This window comes from Anas acuta, chromosome 5 (assembly GCF_963932015.1).
Source record: "Anas acuta chromosome 5, bAnaAcu1.1, whole genome shotgun sequence".
NCBI classification, from domain to species: domain Eukaryota; kingdom Metazoa; phylum Chordata; class Aves; order Anseriformes; family Anatidae; genus Anas; species Anas acuta.
Window position 1 is genome coordinate 2,847,046 of NC_088983.1, and position 21,067 is coordinate 2,868,112.

The 21,067-nt window shown below is 42.5% G+C and overlaps 1 protein-coding gene across 4 annotated transcripts in view; it reads right to left on the reverse strand.

Moving 5' to 3' along the window:
- Positions 1-21,067, reverse strand: part of MAP4K5 (mitogen-activated protein kinase kinase kinase kinase 5) — a 67,635-nt gene that overhangs the window by 25,517 nt on the left and 21,051 nt on the right. For all 4 annotated transcript variants that reach the window (XM_068682234.1, XM_068682231.1, XM_068682232.1 and 1 more), the window contains exons 2-11: positions 20,586-20,643; positions 9,207-9,297; positions 7,961-8,025; positions 6,738-6,793; positions 5,289-5,336; positions 5,151-5,193; positions 3,420-3,492; positions 2,322-2,453; positions 1,720-1,782; positions 241-322 (exon numbers count right to left, since the gene is read on the reverse strand). In XM_068682234.1, coding sequence (XP_068538335.1) covers positions 241-322; positions 1,720-1,782; positions 2,322-2,453; positions 3,420-3,492; positions 5,151-5,193; positions 5,289-5,336; positions 6,738-6,793; positions 7,961-8,025; positions 9,207-9,297; positions 20,586-20,643 — 711 coding nt within the window. The remainder of the gene's footprint in view (positions 1-240; positions 323-1,719; positions 1,783-2,321; positions 2,454-3,419; positions 3,493-5,150; positions 5,194-5,288; positions 5,337-6,737; positions 6,794-7,960; positions 8,026-9,206; positions 9,298-20,585; positions 20,644-21,067) is intronic.

Sequence of the window (21,067 nt, forward strand, 5' to 3'; positions counted from 1 at the left end):
GCAGGCTGAAGAACATGAGGCAATTTTCTGTAATTTTCCCTACCAAAAATCATAAAAAACTTGACCCAGAATAAAGTCTTGCCACTTTTCTAGTTAATCATTGTCTCATTCATTCAGATTTCACCACCCATATTGTGGGAGAGAAAGAAAATTGTTCCAGTTTGATTTTCCATTGATTTGTTGCTCACTTTGAAGCAAGAGATCATTTACTAATGTCACAAAACGTTCCAAGTCACTTACAGAAAGGAGTCTGTCTGCTGTTGGTCTCTTCTTTGGATTTTTTGTAAGTGCAATTTTGACAAAATTATGGAATGTTGATGACCTTAAAGGAAAATTAAGTTTTATATTTAATTTTTCAGTAAGATCATTTTGATTTTAACACAGAAACTAGACAGATTACAAAAGGATGCACTAAGTTAGAATGCTGTCTAAATACCTCAATGCATCTCAGGTTTGAAAAATTATGTTACCAAGTTAACAAAACAGGGAAAAAACACATTTGACTAATGGAACTTGCACGAAAAATGTTTTGGTAGGATACAGAAAATAAACTAAGCACATATGTTGCTATTTAAACTTTTTCCAGTTTCAACTGTTACGAAATTAGGTAGCAAAAGTAAAAATTCTGAATTAGGTACCTAGCAAACCCTCAAAATCCAAGCAAACCTACAAATTTCACTGTTCTTATCTACTTGCAGGAAAATAAATACGGAGTTCTAGACAAAGACTCAACTTACTCTTTAAAATATTTTGTTGCTATTTCCAGAACAATTTAGGTGGTTATGCTATATAATCTTTTAAATTTTGAAGTACGATTTGATGTTATGACTGGACCTACAATTTTTCAAGCATTTTTTCTCAGTTGCACTTGTGTTAGTGTAACTTCTGTGGCCAACATTAGTCCAAGAACACTTGATTTCAAATCATGTTAAAAAACACATATCCTCTTCTATTTTTAACATCTACAAAAAGGACATCAGAGAAGTAATGTACGTTGACAGGCTGCAGTTACAGTGGGCAGTTTCGATTCAGGAGACAAAAATTTAGAAGTGTTTTCTCCCTTCCTCTAGCACACACCTGTCTACCCAAATACCTCAAGGTAAAAAGATTTTATAGCAAAATTGCAAGCAAAAAATCCATAATTGTTTTGATAACAAAACATGAAAATTAATATGAAAATAAAATGTTATTAAGTATGACACAAAATACTGCAGGTGCTAGGAAGGTATCACAAGTTGAAGGAATTACTGCTGAATGTAAATTGGCAGAGGCACATACTTCATGTAGGGATTAAACAATTACCTGTCCCATTAATAGTGGCAAATACCTTATAAATAGGAATTAAAGGGAAGGGATAAAAATAGCTTTTCTTCCTAGGACAAACAAGAGGACCAAGGAGGGAGACTTCACATCCATCTGGACCACTGGTAGGGGCCAATTCACAAAGTTAAGACTGTCCTGTGCCATACTGCTGGTTTTCTGCCATCTCAGCAAATACCTGCTGCTGGACCTCAGTTCTCTCTCATTTGTTTTCATACTGCAGCAAACAACTGGCTGTTTCTCAGTGAAACAACTTCTGGGTGAAATCACCTCTCTGAGTTACTGAATTTAAAACTAGCCCACACTATTTTTCACAGCGTGTCATTATCTTCAATAATGACAAATCATTTTCTCATATTATCTACAAAATATTGAACAAAGGAAAGGGTTTTAACCTACCATTTTGCTTTTTCCTTTAGCTTTGGTGGTTGAAAGTTACTTTTGGACATTAAAAACAAAGCCCTAAAGGTAAAGGAAGAATAATGTCATCATATAGTTTAAAAATAAATAAATAAATATATGTATCTTCGTTCCAATATCTAAACAATTTAAATTTATAATTCTATAATTCATGATAAGAATCATTCTGGTGAAACTGGCTTATAGTTTATACTGTGTTAGAGGACAAATGCGATAAAGTTGTTCATTTTCTTATCCTTAAATAAAATCTTTTTAATGCTGTGCATAATCTTGTTAAACCTAAGGCTACGGGTTTCTTTAGCGATTTACTCTACCTGTTCTTAATCACATTGTTACTGACACTATGAATTTCTTTTGTTAAATTAAAAGACTTAAGTTTATTAATTCAATTCTAAATTCAAGTCTTTAGCTTCAGACTGGTATCTTAAAAACAGACATAGCTCATGCAGAAAGCAAATGATGAAGGAATACTAGCGTGGCTTTTTAACTCTGAGCTATGAAGAGGGTTGAAGCGTATCTTAACAGCCCCTGCTAGGGCTGAAGAGGATCTGGAAGGAAAGCAAGCTCTGCTGCCAGCAGACCTCATGGGGTGCAGATCGAACATGGGTGGCTGGAGTTCCGCGAGCTCAATGGCTGTTATGCCGACCGCCCAGATGTCGCAGAGCTGGTTGTATCCACCATTCTTCTCCACTGCCGCAACTTCTGGGGCCATCCTTTAAAAGCAAAGGCATCAGTCAGTCAGCACATACAGAAAACAAGAGGCAAATCTGAATCACTGCCTGCATGCAGGAGTCACGCAGTACTTTATGTAATGCTAGTGCAGAAAACCCCACAAAGAGCACAAGTAAGGCAGAAGCCTGCTGTCGCCTCCCCAGCATCAGGGGAGAAAAGAAACACAGAGGGTTGCGTGTTCTGCCTAAGGTTGTGAACTTGCCAGCAAAGCTAGGAATAGAACCAGAGTCTCATGATTCCTGGAGAAATGCTTTAATGACCAGATAATCTTCCTGCCCTGAGTCCTCATGCTGCACCAGGATAAGGAGGGCAGCAAACAATTAGAAGCCATTGTCTGAATTAAGCTGGACGAACACGTTCAGTCTATCCTAAGAATATCGCCCTGGAGAAAGGCATCCTAACTGCATCACAGTAATGCCAGAATTCAAAAGCAGCCACATTTGCATATTCATCCCGCTCAAGATTTACACTGATAAGTTAGCATATTAAAAGCTGTCTTGCGCAGAAATTAGGTACTAGAGATGATTAAAAGATCAAAATCTTTTTCTTTGCAATTTCTTCTGCACAGCAGAGATCTGAAAGACATCATTTAGTTTATTCGCTAGAAGAACAAGAAGCTGGTGAGAAACTAAATGACCATTGCATATCTGCAAAAAAGGGGAGAATGTTTTGCATTAATAAGGTTGAGAGAAATCTGAGGCCTCAAACACCAGGTAGGTGACAGCAACAGACCAGCTACAACCAGTGGTTCCCAGACTTCTACTCTTTGGCATTTTACTTGGAAGAAAGGGAATGTATGCATTTGCTATATATATTTTAAAATACATGCATATACTTCTATATTTATATACACATACTTCAGTATGTGTATTTTAGAATTCCTGGCATGATTTCTAAATACAGACTTAGCTTTGCATGCAATCACAGAAATGGAAGTAGTTTATTACCAGTAAGGGGTACCAATAAATGATTTCCTCTTTGCAATGGTGGCTGTTATTTTTGCTGCTACGCCGAAGTCAGCTGGAAAATGAAATGATCATATTTAGAAATTTAGATTTTAACACTCCAAATTCTACTCGAGGAAGTATCATATTCTGAAAAGACACTAATGCAAATTAATGCAAATTAAAAATTCATTAAGCTTCAACAGTTAAAGATTAATAATGAGATCAGCTAATTTCTACACTGATACAATTTCAAATTAAGAAGATTAGTTTCTATGTACAGCTCACTCATGATCCTCTTCCTCCCCTAGCTATTTTTCCATCTCACGAAACAGCAACCAAGCAACCTCACAAAATTTAGTGGGTATTCAGTTTAATATTCTAGAGGAAAAATAGCATCATGCTTTGGAAACAGCACTATTTCTGTGTTACTTACAAAGGAACTGTGGGGGGCCATCTGTTCTTACTTCTGGAGATTCTGTCTAGGGGACAATTATCCCTTACTCTGAGAGCTGCAGATAATCAGGTGGTCTTGCAGAGCCAAATATCATTTAAGTCCTGTTTTGTTTTTATTGTATTTGTAGTACGACAGCTGGAGGTTAATTGTGGACAAATCTAACTAGCTTAGCAGGCAAAAGGAAGGTATCAGTGTGTGGCCCAAGTTTAACGGAGTTAGTGGAAGCTCCTATCAGTTTCAAGGTTTTATTTTATTTTATTTTTCCTTATTCTTTAAAAAAAACTTTACTTTCCTAGCATAGCACTCCTGTGCCACCACAGGGGAGTAAGCATGTGGAACCGCACAGCTTTTCTGAGGAGTAGCAATGCAGCTAATCGCAGCTACCCCAGTTTCAACACCAGACACATGATGATGAATATCTCATGCTGTCTCCCAGGATGTCTGCGTGTGCACGTAGGCTGCTCTGAAGAGAGGCAGCAGACAGGCGGACAGGGTTTTAGAAGGCAGTGTGCTCAGATGAAAGATTCAGCCTGCCTGAGCTCCCCTAAACACGAAACATCACTGGAGGAAGCCAGCAATACAGATCCCTTCTGAGTGTTGGCCACACAGTGCTTGCAAAGGAGGAGAGTTTCCTCATCTCCACTTGCGTGGACATGCCCAACATCACACGCTGGAGGCGCAGCCAGCAATGGACCCTGTGTTGCCACAGGCTGCCTGGCTCAGGAGAAGCTGTCTCACTCCAGAGCTGTCACTGGGGCTAGGAACAAACAAATAGATATCCAGGCAGCCCCAGCCTGACAAAATCCAGGGAAACCTGGGAAGCTTCAGGGTCTGTTGGTTGAAAAAACCGATTACCTGCAACTTCTTGACAGAGTGCAAAAGTTCTCGTCTCATACATATGTACACCCATAGATACACACTTTCTGTTGTCAACTACTGCCCTAATAGTGCAAGAAAGAACATTCCACAGTGCAATACCAAAGGTTCATGGCACAGAGAACTAATACAATTGGCTGTGTTAATACAGGAGATTTGCTGTATTATGCTTTATCATTTATTGCAAGCTCAATCTTGGCTGAACACGTGCTGCTCAACACAAAGACAAGGCCTTATAAAAGCTGAATATTCTCATCAGGAGGTAGGGACTCTATATTACAGTTATTTTTTTGTGTTTCTGCCTGGTCGGAGTGATAAAAGACAACTTGCTAAATCAATGGTCAATAATAAAAAAACCTCCTATTTGCTTTCTGTCTTACTAATAAATTCAAGCAACTTACCTAATTTGACATCTCCATGGTCTGTTAGTAGAATATTTGCACCCTAAAACATAACAAATACAAAATTAAAATACTTTATCAGAAATATTTTTTCTGCACTAGAAAGTTTAAGGTAAGTTTCTTAAAGTTCCAAGTTACCTTTATATCTCTATGCATTTTTCCCTTCATATGCAAATAAGCAAGACCCTGGAAATAAAAGAGACAACACTTCATCATTTCTGACACAACACTTCATCATTTCTGTCATTTGTTAACATTCTGCAAAGCCAGTCTTATTTAACAAATTGGAATTACTCAATGTCCTTTATTTGAAAGTTCAAAAATTTGAGATTTGCAGCTAAGAGGTATGCTGGATTCTGTTCCTCATCTCTCCCAGCCCTACCCAACGCATGTGAAGACCTGTTTAAACCACTCATGGTCTAGCATCTTACATACGGATACGTGTATTTTCAAAACAAGCCTCAAGATAAATCACCATTTTCCTTTACTAAAATTAGCTATATTTTTGAAGTCCTGAAGGTTTCAACAAACAGGTGTTCAGTTTTTGAGCTGCCCTTCCGGCAATACCAGTTCCTGCAGCAACAGGAGATCAGGAACAGAGCTCCCTAGCAGATTTGTCCATGGGTCTACACCCCTGCTTCTGGCAGTGACGAGTTCAGCCACCGCTTCAGGGAAAGGTGTGCATCTTTGTGATTCTCTTATGCAATTATTATTCATAGATGCAGCAGGGAATGCAAAGTTCCTTTAAGAAACATGCTGCCTGCATCACCTTACTTTCTTCACCTTCTGATTGCTACAATTACTAGCAATCAGAAGATGAAACAGTTTTAGTTATTTGGTTCTAATATTTTTTCTCTACAAATGATTATAATTTAATGCCACAGATCAAGCATGCAGTTTAAAATGTGCCTTTTTTTTTTTTTTTAAAATACCCAGGTACTTACTCTTGCTTGCTAGATATTAGCTGCTTTCTGCTATGAGATTCAGAACTTTGTCCTAAACCTAAACACTTTCTGCACTGAATCACTGTATCAGAACAATGCATGAAAATAGCCTAGACAGCACTGTGGTCACAACCTGCAAAGACCTGTCTTCCATAGTTTCACTGAAACCAACAAGATCACCAAAGAGGTGATCCAAACAGGACTGAGTTTTAGTATTTTGGCTCTGTAATGAGTTCCACAGAGACATCTATTCCTGCATAAGCTCCTTTGCAAATTACATTGCAAAAGAATCATAGAATGGTTTGGGTTGGAAGGGACCTTAAAGGTCATCTAGTTCTAATCCCCTCCCATTAAATCAGGTTGCTCAAAGACCCAACTAACCTGGCCTTGAGAAGCACTGCTCTGACAATGATTCTAAGCAAATATTTGCACTACATTACTCTATTTTTTTGTGAGTTTTTATGTATACAATATAGAAACTAACAGATTAACACTGGTCAATTGGTCTCAAGTGAATTCCCAGTGCTTGCAAATGGAAGTGATGGTACCGTATCATTTTCTGGAGCGACTCACCTTCCATATTTACTTTCTGTACACAGACTATCACACAAGACTTTATCACACACCTGCAGAAGTACAGTACCTGTAAAGTTTCTCTGCACACGTATGCAATTTGTAACTCTGACAGAGGCCCTGTTACTGAAAACAAAGATTAAAAAGTGCGTAAGTCGACAGCCTGTAACATATAAATATTGTGAAGCAGCCAAAAAAAATTTATTGCCATGAAAGTTAAAGACCTTTTTTTACAAGGACTGTATTTTACATTCAGCTGAAAAGAGGGTTTTGTTTGTTTGTTTTACAGAAAGCCTTTCTGTAAAAAAACAAAAACAGCACAGCAACAGAAGACAATACCCACAGCGAGAAGAAAACTTGTTTGACAGAAATCTAATTATCATTTTAAAAGTGACTTCGCAGTAATAAAATATCCTGTAGTCTGGGAAACGTAGAAAGCAATAAAAATGACTTCTGCTAATTTTCTAATATTAGCAACAGCAATGTTTTATGCTAGGGGGCCATGGGACTTAGAATTGTTTTAAAGGTGTCTGAAAAATAAGTTAGAAAGCTTTCATACTCAAAAACCCCACGTTTTCATTTAAAGGCAAAGCAAGTTTCTGGACTGCTTTTTTAACAACTCCAGTAAATCCTTCTACAGGGTCAACAACTCTAGGTTAGACCTGACAGGTGAAAATAATAATAGAAGAGTGGTACAGTATTGTACAAGAGGAGAGATAAAAAGTCTTTTTTTATTATTATTCTTTAAAGAACAAATTTAGAGATTTCTCAGTAAAATCTGCTTCTTCATAGCATTCAGAGTCTCCACATCTAAGCAGAATGTCTTCTAGCTGTGAACTATTTAGAGGTCTTTTTTTCCAGTACCTTCAGAGAAAGGAGATAAACTACTACTGCATACTGACATTCAAGACACTGGGCTGACAGAAGGCAACTAAAGACGTAGACGAGCTCACAATGTACAACAACTGTAGTTACCAAAGAGCTCTCCACTGGGATAAATCAAGCTCTTGTTACCTAAGTATCACAGAGAGAAACGAACAGCGTGATGATTAAAAGATAAAGCATGTTCTGGCCTAGAATGGCAGGATATTAGCACAAAGTGACTGTTTCCACGTTGAGAATTGCTCTCGACAAAATCTGTTGACTGTAGCTAAAAACACTGTTCATTTCTTAAGAAAAAACACATGTAGTGCTGGCTACTACCAACCATTCCCTGTTAGTTTCCTTTCAAATTCTTCTCTTTGCATAAACCTTTCAAAGGGTACAAATGTAAGTAAGTAATTTTCAAAGTACCATGGTAAATATCTTGGAGGGATCCCCCACCGCAGTACTCCATGCATATCCACAGCTTTTCACGGCTACCAAAAAAGAAAGTTAAAACACAGACATCAGAAGCTGATTGATCTGTATGCAGAACACAATTAATAATGATTATTTAAATTATTTTCTATTGGTCTTGATCGCTCTTTGTTAAAGACATACACTAATACGTGACTAGCAGTTACATGCTTTGCATGTTATTAAAAATCTCAATATAAATTCTCACCTATCAAAATGAAAATTTTATGCCAAAATCACTGAGAAGCTTTTAACTGTTATCAGATCTAAAAGATGTTGCTTCAACCCTGACCTCTTAACTGCAAGGAATAATGTGATTAAGGAACACTTGAGGTTTACCTTCCAGCAGCAAGAGTACATTAGATAAGCATGCTACACTCAGGTTCAATCTGAAATTGAAATTACCTAATTGTATCTAAAAAATTCCTCACAACCTCCAAAAGGAGTGTTGGGGATTTAGAAATCCAGCTATTTTCCAGCTGAAGTCCACTTGGGCTGTACAAATTACTTAAAAAAATGCAGTCCTCCATGAAATCCAAAGACGAAGCCGTGTAGAAAAAGACCAAATTGGCAAAGTGGTGATATATATTCCCACAGAGCCAATTGATAAATGGCATTGTTCCACAGAAATGGAAAATATTCCCCAACTTTCTGTATAACATTTAACGTGTGCACTTGAAGACGTGGCCAGCTGGCATCACCTTGCTCTCAGTACGTCGCATCTGTCGCACCAGAGCTATGAAAAATGTTATTACCAGCAGCCCAGATTTAGTGTGTTTTGCTCTTCCAACTCACTGGCTATCCTTGCGCAGCACACAATACTGCCATTAAATAAAATACCTAAAAGCAATTCTACTCTAGATAAACAGTGAGCTTGCTTTATATTAGAAGTGATAAATGTTTAAAATCTGCCCAGCAAGAGAGCAGGATTGGATATGTTGCAAGAGTCTCTAAGGGAAAAGTTTCTTTCTGTTCCTAGTGATAAAAATATTCCAGCCTTTTGGCCAGCAGAGAAAACAAAGTATTAGTCACTTTTTTTTCTTTTTTACTTTTTTTTTTTTTTTTAAGCCAGATGGGAACTGAAGAGAATTCAGCATAGAGAAGACAATGAGAACAACGAGAGAGGATATAAGTAATAAACCAGACTGAGATTGTCTCAGGAAAGAATCAGATGAAATGTAGGTAATACAGTGGGGTTTACCTGAGATAGCTCCCAAAATAGGCGACTATGTTGCAGTGTTTGCATTCTTTAACCATATATATTTCTTGCTGTATCAATGAAAAGTCATCTCCTAAAAAACAGGAAACAATCACGGTTACATCACACAAAGCTGAACTTTGAAAGAGACCTCAAAGCATGTACGATGCTCGTAAAAACAAGCCAAGGGCTTGGATAAGTGCAGCAGCCCCTTCATGGCTCCCAGGGCCACCCAGCTCCACCAGACACGGTGTCTGCAGCACGAGGGTCCCGAACACAGGCTGAAATATTACAGCAATGTAACTCCAGAGTCCCCTGGCTGAAACCGAGAGAAAACAGGCACCGTAGGCTCGCCATTAAAAATCTTTCATTTCAAAATGCCTCTGAGGCAGCATACGGCCTGCACGCCCACTCGGCCACCGCTGACTCAGAAGAGAAGCACAGAGCCCGCACCACCGGCTGCCTCGTTGTGAGAGCAGTTTTTGATTAGGACAGCTACATAAGCACATTTACACATTCTACACAGCCTTTGCACAAAGAGCCCTGTGCTTAAAAACACATTAGGGACAGCACAATAGCCTAGCATGTTCCTAACACATTAATTTAGAAGGGTAAAAGCTTAAAAGCTATCATAAACTCAAAAAGATGTAATTGTATAGCTGCAATGAAGGCAAGAAAAATACGGAGCCCTAGGAAAAACACTGGTGTATGTTTATTTAATCCCACGGCCAGAATTTCCACACAGGATACAGAGCTCAGAGGTGGCAGCTCCCCGGGCCCATGCCTCAGGGCAGGCTGAGGGCCGTGTTCATGGCCTGGCCCCAGAGGCTCTCCCTCCCTGTGAGCAGAGCTTCCCTGCCATCCCATAATGTAATGCCATAATGTCTGCACTGGCTGACAGCCTGGCAGCCTGCCTCTGGGGAACAACACCTCAGGAACCGGCCGACCGGGCCCTCACAGGCGTCTGCCCGCCTCGTGGTCACGCACACGGGTGTTATTACCTTTGTTCTTCCTTTGGCATGAACAAGATGCCTGTAGCAGCTTGCAGGACACGAAAGACTGCGATTTAGATAAAGGTCTTGGGTTTTAGAGAAAGTGCTGCTTCCGAAAAGGTGGCAACTACCATGTCCTCTCATGACAAAAAAAAAAGAGCTTTGTATATTTATTTTCATTTCAAGTTTTATTAGCGAAATCTATCTGCTAATATCAAGCCAGGGATGTGGAAGCAGAAATACAGCCCTATAACACTGCCCTTAATTTACGTGATTTTGACAAGTCCAAGAGGTCTCAAGTACTGCTATAAATTCTGTTTGGATCCCCGGTGTGTTTATTCAAGAAGTAACAGCGCGGCTAATAGTCTTAATAACCTCTTTAAAAATCAATGTTTTTATGGGCTGTGCTTCAAGCAACTTCACCGAGCAATGGAGTCACCAAGGAGACCACACCAGAGGGTCTTTAGGCCGGATTTTCCACCCGTGCTGGACAGACCCACAGCCAGCCAGGACTGACGGCCTGCCCCATGGCACTGGAGATCACGGTGCAAATTGTGGCTCTCTACTTACAGACATTCACCTTGTGTAGAGACGTTTACAGATAGAGTGAAAGAAGTGCCCGTTCACTTCAATTATTTTCAAGTGATTGCAACCTTTGGGATTTTTACGTAAGAAAATAGCCACGAAACACAAAGGTAGAGAGGGAGGAACACATTTGTACAAACACAGCCCTGGCTAACTTCAGTAAATCCTCAAGGGCTTCTTGAAGTTGAGTTGTGTGGAGAAAGACTTCACCGGGGAAGGAAAATATTAGTAGAGGAGTTTAAGACAGACTCTTGACATTTGAAACATGAGCAGTTATTTTTTGGGAATAATGAAAAAAGGAAAAGGCAACACAAACTAGGCAATCAAATTCAGCACAGGCTTCACACTGTGCTTTATGGTTACCTTTCAACTATAGCTTTGCTTGAACTCAAGCACCCTGCCTATAAACAACTGCTATGAACAAAGGGTTGAGTTTGATCCAGGTGGACTAATCCCTTCTATTTCTGTGACGAATTTCCACAAGGAAACTGGTAAATACTCACAGGTAACTCACTGGAGCATTTTAAAATTAAAGAAGTTTTTCAAGAAAGTCAAATGTGAGCAAGAGGGACAGCAAAAAAACTCCCACTTCACACCAAAGAAGGAACCACCTTTCTCTAATACTGCCAGCTGTCCATGAGTTCACAGAATTGAATCCCTAATCTTCAAAGCAAAGGATCTTTAGTATGTAAGAAGCAGCATTTCAGAATATCTAAACACTGCCTCATGAACTTCATGATCAAGAAGCACTCCTGAAACAGCAAAAAACCTGTAGGTAGCATCTTGACCTTCCCTTCGATAGCACTGTCTAGTGTGGAGCAACAAGAACTGTAACTAATAGGGGAGAAAATGAAGGAAATATGGTGATTTTGTACTAGAAAGACTGATGGTAGATGAGATAACAACCTTCATGCACATAAAAGACATCTGTGGAAAAATAAAAACAACAGGAATAATCTATTCTGTTGTTCTAAGATAGGACAATTAGAAAGGGGCTCAAATTGCCTTAACCTTCAACCCTTGTACATATGAAAAGCTTCTCCCACCAAAGTGGCGATGAAGCACTGAACTCAATGCATGGAAAGCCAAGAAATTTCCCACTAGTGGAAAAAAAAATACAAAACCACCAAAGAAGTACCCATCAGGAGTGACTCAGGCTGATCCTACCTTTCAAAAGAGGAGATGAACACAGAAAAGGTAACTTCCATGCAATTAAATAAATGGAGAACCTATTAAAAAAATGGGGTAACCTACAAAAAAAGGGAATAAAAGAGGGATTTGGAAAAAGGTGCACGGGCTGAATGTGAGCACAGGGCTGACAGAACAGCAACAAACAGACGGAAGAAAGAGACGTATCCACGAGAAAAGTCTGGCAAAATACGTAGAAAAAGATTCTGAAAGATCAGACTCAAAGATAGGAGAGAAGATGTATAGTGCTTCAAAGATGACAAAAATGAATTCAAAACAATGGAATTCAGAGTTTCCAGGCAGCTGGAGTATTAATCTTGGCAAGAGATGCTGGAATCGGGCAAAAATTAAATATCCTTGGATAGCATGAAAATAAAAAAGACAGTAAGACGAATTTGTAGAAAATACTTAATCAAAACGGAGACAGCAAGATAAGAACAGTTAGATCAAAGGTGACAATATATCCATGCAAAGAGATTTTCATCTGGTTTAGTCATCAGAGATCGCTTGATGCTAAATAACATGGAATTGGAAAAATGTCCTTTTTGTCTACTCACATGTTTGCAATTATGGGCTATGTGGCATGCTGAGCAAAAACGTAGTTTAGGGAGCTGCTGTAAATCACCCCAGCAGCATGGTGACTCACTACAGCGCGCTACTATTATGTAATTTTACCTCTCTAATGAGACATGCAGGACACAATAGAGGGTTACAATGGAATATTCTCCCCTGATCAGGGTCCGTGGTCGAGGCCGCTCGGCTCGGCACAATGAGCCGCTTGTCCGCCAGCACAGCTGGTGGGGAGGACGACTACTGCAACTTGCAGCCCCATCCTCTCGTGTTGCAAGCAGATCAATTTCAGAAGCTTAACAAAGTAAAGATTAGTAAATTCGCGATAAATCTGTATTTAAGCAAGAGATCACTGACAAAACTGATGGTCCATTGACATTCGTGAATTACTCTGTTTGCAGACACTTCTCACCTGGTACTGGATGTCCTGCCAAGTTCCCTTAAATGTGCAGCCTGGGTTCACATGCCCCACTCTACTGCCTTTCATGCAGCACTGTTAGGTCCTCTGAGCACACCTGACCTTGGTGGTTTGCAAGCAAGTTTGTTCCTGGTCTTATTTTCATGTGCTCCACTGACTGCTTTGAGTGGGCCCATCCTGAAAAAAAGACCCAGGGTCACCCCTCACATCTCCTCCTGGGTCAGCTGAAATCCAATTTATCGTCCAGGAGGCTCCTCAGGGGAGAATTTCAGAGCTATTGTTGTAAATTGGTTTCTTCAGCATTACTTCAGAGCTGCAGCACAGGGCTGATACCAAGAGGGAACAGAGGGAGGGACAGGCAGGCAGCGCCCAGGCAACTGGGAGGAGAGAACTGATGGCATTTGGAGATGCTGATGGTGTCGTGGAGGGTGGGACAGCAGTGATTATGGAGAGACAGAGCAGACCTCTGTGGTACCAGCCTGCCGGGCAGTACAGTATGCTCCTGGCCACCCAAATGTGCTTGACAGGCACGCCAGGCTGCCTGGCAGGAGGCACAATGGGTGCTCACAAGCTGGCTCCAGCAGCCCCCCCTGGAGGCTTCACTGTACACACCTGGGACTTCCATCACAATATTTTAATTAGACAAAGCGGGATGCCATTAGGAACGAGACCAGGTGAACACCACTGTTAGCAGAAGCAGCTACTGCTGCAGCTGGGACAGTGTCTCATTTATTATTATTATTATTATTTATTTATTTATTTATTTTTATTTTTATTTTTTATTTCAACAACCTGGGTGCCAGAACCAGGCCAGAAAGCACCACGGGAATCACTACTTCGCAGAAACCATTCGTCCCAATAGACAAACCCCACAGCCAAGCTGCCATCGGGCACTACTTACAGGTCATTAGCTCCTCTGTGCTGATTTCCACATATCCCTGTGCCATCCAGCTCTCAATCATTCCAAGCCACTTCTCTGAACTTAACAAGGGTTCAATTTCCACTGATGAAAGAGGTGGCATCCCCAATATACAGGTTTTTCTTAACACTGAAATTTGTTGCCAGTCTTTTCCCTCCAGCCTAATTAAGTTTAGCTCCTGAGACATTTTCCATTTCCCATTTCTATAGCCTGACACACAACATGACTGAACTACAGCCTCAAAATATTTTGGGGGAGGTGGAGAGACGCAAGGCATTAGTGTAGCATCCCATCCTATAGCTCTGGCACACACAGAAGTCCTGCTTTCTTCCCTGCCTTGCAGACCTGCATTCCTCTTTACCAACCATTTTGAAAACTGTGAACAATCCTTTTAAAGTTTCGTGCCTTTAAGAAGAATAATTCAGATTGCACTCAAGCATCCGAGCTGTTTTAGCCATACGTCTTTTCTCGGGATTCAAGGAAACCTGCAGTCTGACTGAAAGAATTTAGCTTCCCAAACCCTGAAGCTGAGAAACCTGATTCCAAGTAGGATACAACTATTTGGAAACAATGATGTTTCCACCAGCAGATTTCCTTGCCAGGCATCTCAGCTCCTGACTGCTGAGGGCTGATGGTACTGATTAGCTCGCGATTGATGCAAAATATAACTGATGGCAAAGCGCTGCCACAGCAGCACGAGCTTGGCAGCACGCAGCACATGAATGTTCAGTGACTGCTCCAACGCCAGAACCAATTTCCCTGCTTATATTCTCTTTTCCCCTGCGTGCTCCTAGTTACAAGCAGCCATGTCAACAGATAACCTGTGCTCCTATGTCGAATGTTTTCATCTCCCTCCCTCTCTCCTTGCCTTCTGTACTTACTACCTGGGACCACGAGCTCACCCACTCTGGATACACACATTTCTGCAGGAAGAACAGCAGATTATAAATGCATTAGAAGCAGGCAAAGCAAAATCGGACCACTCTCCAAGAAGTTAAATATCATTAAAATGCTGGGCACTCTGCATTAAAAGGCCACGCTGTCTCTGTTTTGCTTTGGGTACGCTCCAGGAGCGGGCTGAGCAGCTGTGCGAGGCGGCAGCAGTACCACTCGGCACATGGCACAGCACAAGGCAGCGACGTCCAGCCTTTAGCAGCTCCAGAGCATTTGGAAACACAGGCGTTGTGCTCAGACAGATGCAGTGGTGGTGGAATGAGCCACGCTTCGACTTCTTCCAGGTGTCCCCGGGGTATGGTGATGCCAGCTTGATGCCACGGGAGTTTGCAGCCAGCAAAGGAGCTCAGGAACAGGTTAGCGAGGGCTTCTGGCAGCGTCTGACAGTTCAGCACGTAAAACCTGTGTCTAGTTAAACCATCACACACACCAGACATGATCCCAGCCCAACCCTGTTCCACACCACGAGGCAGTGAAGGTGAAAGGGGTAACCAGGAGTTATTTTCATATTTCTTCATCTCCCAGAGCTTACAACAATGGTTCAAGCCCTGCAGGCTCAGCTCACATAAGCCTCAGGCTTGTTTTCCTCCATAGTTCATAGCATCTCTAGGGAATTCATCACACAGAGCATGAGGCTGCATTGCTGCAGCACACCTCTTAGTCCTGCAAGGCCCTGGTGTGTCCCACAGCTCCTCTGAGGTTGTGGTGCAGAGGGGACAGACCCTGACCCGACTCAGCCCCAAGGCTGTGCTCGTACGTGGAACATGAACCTCCACATCTGAACCACGAGATACCAAAGGTAATGAACCAAATCCAGCTGTGAATGTCCCGAGCACAAAGCTACACGGAGCTGGCTGACTGTTTTCCCTCGTACAGACACCCTTCAACAGCTCCACGCACGGATTAAGATCCAACTAGAAAGACGTAACCGGCTACTTCTGGCTCCCACAGAGATCTCACACAGAAAACACTCCCTGAACCCAACGAAAACCACAAACGAGATCCTTCTGTAATCTTGCACTACAGCTCACCACCAGCCCTTAAAGCATCAAAGGCTTCCGAGGCCACTATTTATCACTCTGACAGTATTTACACGAGGCGTCTAGTAACTTTAAAATATTTCGGTTCTTACATTTTCCCAGGGAGAAAATTCGGTGGAGTAGAGCTACCCTGGCAAATAGTTCTCTCTTTGTATTGACTGCCTTCTCGATTCATCTGCTAAACCCATAGAAGGAAGTGGCTTTAGTGTTTCAGATGGTTTTGGCTTCCCCGCTGCTGAGTACAGTTGGATTAGTTTCTGAAATAGAATTGGCTCCCAAATTATTTGAAGCATTTGTACTCGGTGAATGCTGGGAAATGTCATTAGCGTGCCATAATACTTTTGCCTAATGCTCTCCAAAGGCTATGCCAAAAAAGTGAAAAACACTGTCTATTTCGATTCTAACAGCACAGCTTAAGGAACTGTGGTAGCAGAGCTCGCACACTGCCCAAAAATTCAAGTAAGCTGATGACAGTAACCTTCTATGTAGGGAGCTTATGTCTTTTGTCCAGAGAGCACACAAAGGAAGGCAACAGCAGATGAAATTAAAGCGGTCATACTGGGGTCTCGGTCGTGAGTTTGAGTCTCCCAACTCATTTAATCCCTCTTCTGCTACAGGTAGTAACAGGACCAAGCCACAGCTCACCCACACTCGCCATTTCAGCAGTTTTGCTGGGTCTCCCAAAGCGCTGCCACCGTACTGTGTGATGTTTCCTGCAGCTTGAATTCAACACATTGCTCACCTCCTTGCTTCACAGGCTTTTGTCTTCTGCTCCCAGTCACCCGTCGACGTATTACACTAGCATTGGGTTTGGAGATTTATTTTTCCATCTCCAAATTGACTCCCCATCTGTGAGGCAGCCTTCTACTCCCCTCCCAAAGATGCTGTACCTAACTCGAAGAGAGCCACAGGCCTGTTTCCCCAGTGACTAATTTATGGAATTTATCACGAATCTTTTGCTCGCTGTGCCCTGCAGTCTGGCAGGAGCTCGTCCTGGCTGCCCCCCTGGGGGGAGCACCCAGGTAGCTGCACCAACTTCTAACACTGACCTGATCCGAGATCTGCTGGTGTTCTGCAGGCACAGCCCAAAAATCCTTGAAATTAGTTTGAATGTTGAAGACAAACTCTCACAAGGTGCAGCTGTTTTTTATTTATTTATTTGTTATTATCGTTTTTAATCTGGGAGACTTTGAACAGCTGTGTCTTCCTGGCCAGCGAAGACAGTAAGCGGCTACCATCGAGCTACCCCACAGAGGCAGCAGACATCCTAGAGCACCAAACGTAAATAAATAAATGCTGTGAACCCTCCTTAAAAACAAAACAAAAACCCGACAAGATCTCTGCCAAGAGACTGTGGGTGTACATGCTGCGGATGGAGATCAGGCTGGTAAGGTTTTAAAAGACATATTGAAATAAAAATAAAAAAAGAGACAGCAACCCAGAAGAAACCACTTCTCTGTGGTAAGTCAGACTAAAAAGAGTAAGAACTATAAGGATGTGGTCATCAATGCTAATTTTAATGGGGTTCTCAGTAGGGATGACTTGGGGCCAGAGCTTTGCACCTTTCATTGTCGTGTTTAAGCAGCAACAAGCAGAGACTGGGATTACTTACTCAGCTGCCCAAGGTTCGTGCTCTTCCTCTGGCCCCAATAGCAGAGGATTCAGCCTCTGCCTCTGGTCAGTTTTCAAAGCAATTCTTCTCAGTGATGTGGTTTAGTGGAGGACTTGTTAGTGTTAGATCAGAGGTTGGACTGGGTGATCTTGGAGGTCTCTTCCAACCTAAATGATCCTGTGAAATTCACAACAGAACCCGACCTACTTCACTTGCACCAGGTGCAGCAACGTGGAGGCTCAAGGAAGCTTCTCCCTACACCAGCAGGAGGTTAATACCATCCTCCTTCCATCATGGGAATATTGCTCTGCCCCATTAAGAGATAAATGTGGTGCCCAGCTCTCCCCAAGCACGGGCTGCAGCACCTCACATCACTCCTGCACTGGGTGCACGGCTGCTGAGCAGCCACCACTCATCCCCACGGTCGTATCGCTCCAAGGCAGCAGCTTCAGCTTCTTTCAGAGCCTCCCCACACATCTTCTGCCTTCAGCTTCCCAAACATCTGCTTGGCTGCAGAGCAGATCACGGAACCAACCAGGAGCTGCGCTGAGTCAGAAACGGGGCCTTGAGCTTCCAGTCGAGGGTGCCAAGGAAGCATTACAAACAGACCACACAGAGATGCTTTCCCCAAACGCTCTCCCCCCACCTCCAGAGACCGATGGCTCAGAAAAATCTCTCGGTCATAGATGGGATCTTTGTATTTAACCATCTTCCATCTATTTTTCTCCCGTGCAAATTTCTGCAGTTGCTTTTTGCACCTATGTAAACACATCTTTGTACAATGAGGAGTTTCGCAGATGTGCAGAGAGAAAACTGGACACTTTCTGACTGCCTCCAAAACCCTGGGACACAGTCGCAGGGGGACAAGATGAAGCAAGCAGGGCCAAGAGAACAACCCTGAACCACTACAACATCTCAGTTCCTGACAGCAATCCCCAAACAAGACGGAAAGCCACGCTGTGCACAGCACCAAACAACGACAGGGAAAATTCAGCTCTGCTCCAAAGAGGTTGCCAGCTCATGAGACCCACCAGTAGAAGACTCGAAGGGACCAGCTGAAGGAGTCAGAGCAGCTTGCAAGGTGTTGCTAGCAGGAGGTGAGGCCACACCTGAGGTTTTGCCCACTGACCACCACTCCTGAGGTCGTACAATCGTGAATTCTGGTGTGGGTAAGTGGGTTCAGAGATGAAGGCCGTTTATTTAACCACAGCCACTGACATTCGAACCACACTGAGTGCATGAAGCTGAGCTTGCAGAAGACCTTGCTGAGTCTCGAAGAAGAGAGTTGCAAAGAATGTGGCCTTGTTTTGGGGTCCCTTTGTCACCAACGTGGCCTGGCTGCTCTTTAGTGGTTACCTATGCTATGTTTCCACAAAAGGAGGGAAAAAAAAGCTAAAGAATCAAGCTGAGCCTTTTATTCTAATTTATTTATTCACTCGAATTTTTCAAATTCTTCCAGTTGAAGAAACTGTTCTGATTTCACTAACTTTTAACTGTTAAAAAAATTAGCAAACAAAAACAAAACAAGAGCTGTGCTTTTCAACCCAAGTCAATAGAACCACGTAACTACACCCAAACGGGACAATGGGTTTTCTTAAGCAAGAAACCAGAAAACAGTGCATCCACCTCACGTTGTTATCAGTATACTGACTGCAAGACCCCCATCAAAACGACAGACTCTTAACCTGTCCTGTCACACCACCACCACCGATGCTGGAGTTCAGGGACCGGGGACATTTCAGAGTTGGTTTCACCCTCGAATGACAGCAGACAGGTTGGTAGGACCTCCAGAGTCCTCTGCTCCAGCTTTCTTCTCCAAGCAGGGCTGGCTGTGCTGCCAGGCCATGTCCACTCAACTTCTAAGACTCCTCCAGGATGGAGATCCCACCACCACTTCTCGGGGCCCTGTCCCAGAGCACAAGCGCTCTCCTTGTGAAGAGTTTTTCGCATTTCCAACTGGAATCTCCCTTGCTTGTGCCTGCTCTTCACCGGGCATCTTCTGCATGTCTCCAGTGGAATATGGTGGTGAGATCCCTCTTCACTCTTCTTGTCTCCAGAACAAAAACCACGTGGCTCCATCAGCCTCTCCTGTGTCAATTCTCTTTCCAGATTTTCCTCCACTTCCTAAAGAGTCTGCATTCATTGTCTGTAGCACCCCAGTCACGAGTTATCCCATCGTGTCTCCAGAAATCCTACTACTTCCTAGCTCTGTGACTATACGTTAATTTCCAGTGTCACTTAATTGCTTCATAGACGAGGTAGTACTACATGAGCACTGGGAAAGCCTGCATTCACAAGGAGGAGCCTCCCTCATTCCCTGTCCCACAGCCACCCTGGATGGACACAGCACAGGAGTTCAGGCTATGGGAAACAAAGGTGGTAAAGAGATGCAGAAGAGGACTTTATTAAAGAGGGATTTGAAAGGTATTCCAGTGAACAAGTAATGACAGGTTACTTCTTCAAGCAAATACATGATCCCCAGGTGGGACAGATAAAAAGCTCCTTGCCTCATTTCCACTGAAGACTTAATGTCTGATTTCAGCTCTCTGTGCAGGACTCAGATTAGGCTTCAGCTCAGCGAATTTCCTGGGTAGCAAGTGAGCTCTTTTAGGAGAAGTGAGAAAACCTCTGCCCTCTTTTAGAAGAAGTGAGGAAATGTATGGGGAAACGATAGCCATCCTCTCAGTACAGGTGAGAAAAAAGACAACCCATTACGAAGCAGAAGGCATTGTTTTTTCCCAAGGCACCTTTGGTGAGCATTAGCATCATTGCTTGGTCTCTTTCCCCTCCCAGCTCCCTATTCTTTCAGGGCTCACAATCTACCATCTGTCCTAAATCTTCTCTTTGTACTGACAACACATTGTAACTGCGACTTTTTATGAAACAATGATAAGGCAGATAAGAACGAACAAGGAAATAGTGAGCAGGACATAACTGAGAGTAGTAACACATCCTGCAGAGCTTCCTGTCATCTAACCACTGAAACAGTCAAAAAAAAAAAAAAAAACACCTCTTTTGTCTGGAGCTTTGCAGCTATGAAAAAACAAACATGTGAGAAAACTGAAAACGCAACCCCAAAATACAGAAAAGAAGGCAAAACTTACCAGGCTCTAACTTGATTATTTTTACAGCAGCCAATTCTCCGGTGTGAAGATTTCTAGCCTGCAATAAGAGAGTTAAGACACATTCAATTACACTGCAAAGGTTTCTCATGAAGTCTTACCAGGTATGAAAAGATATGCTGTGATGTAACGTGCTACAAATATGGCACAATGCAATTAGCTGAGAGCGACCTGGGCGAGGATTATCTGCTCTTAGTATTAGCACAGCAACAACCTCGTTGAGTTCTGAAGAGTTACTTAGAGCTCTGCAAAGAGCTGCCAAAAACCCCAAGCAGCTACTTGTCACCAAATGAGAGTTCATGCCTCCAAAACACCATTTTTAAGGGTTGTTGAGTCTGAGCAGCGCCTTGCCCGTGCTCACTGGGGTGATACAGAAGAGCTGTGCTGCAAGGCGGGCTGCCAGAGCACACACTGCTCAACCACCACCTCGTGGGCGAAACCTCCGTGCAGTCTGGAAGTGGAAC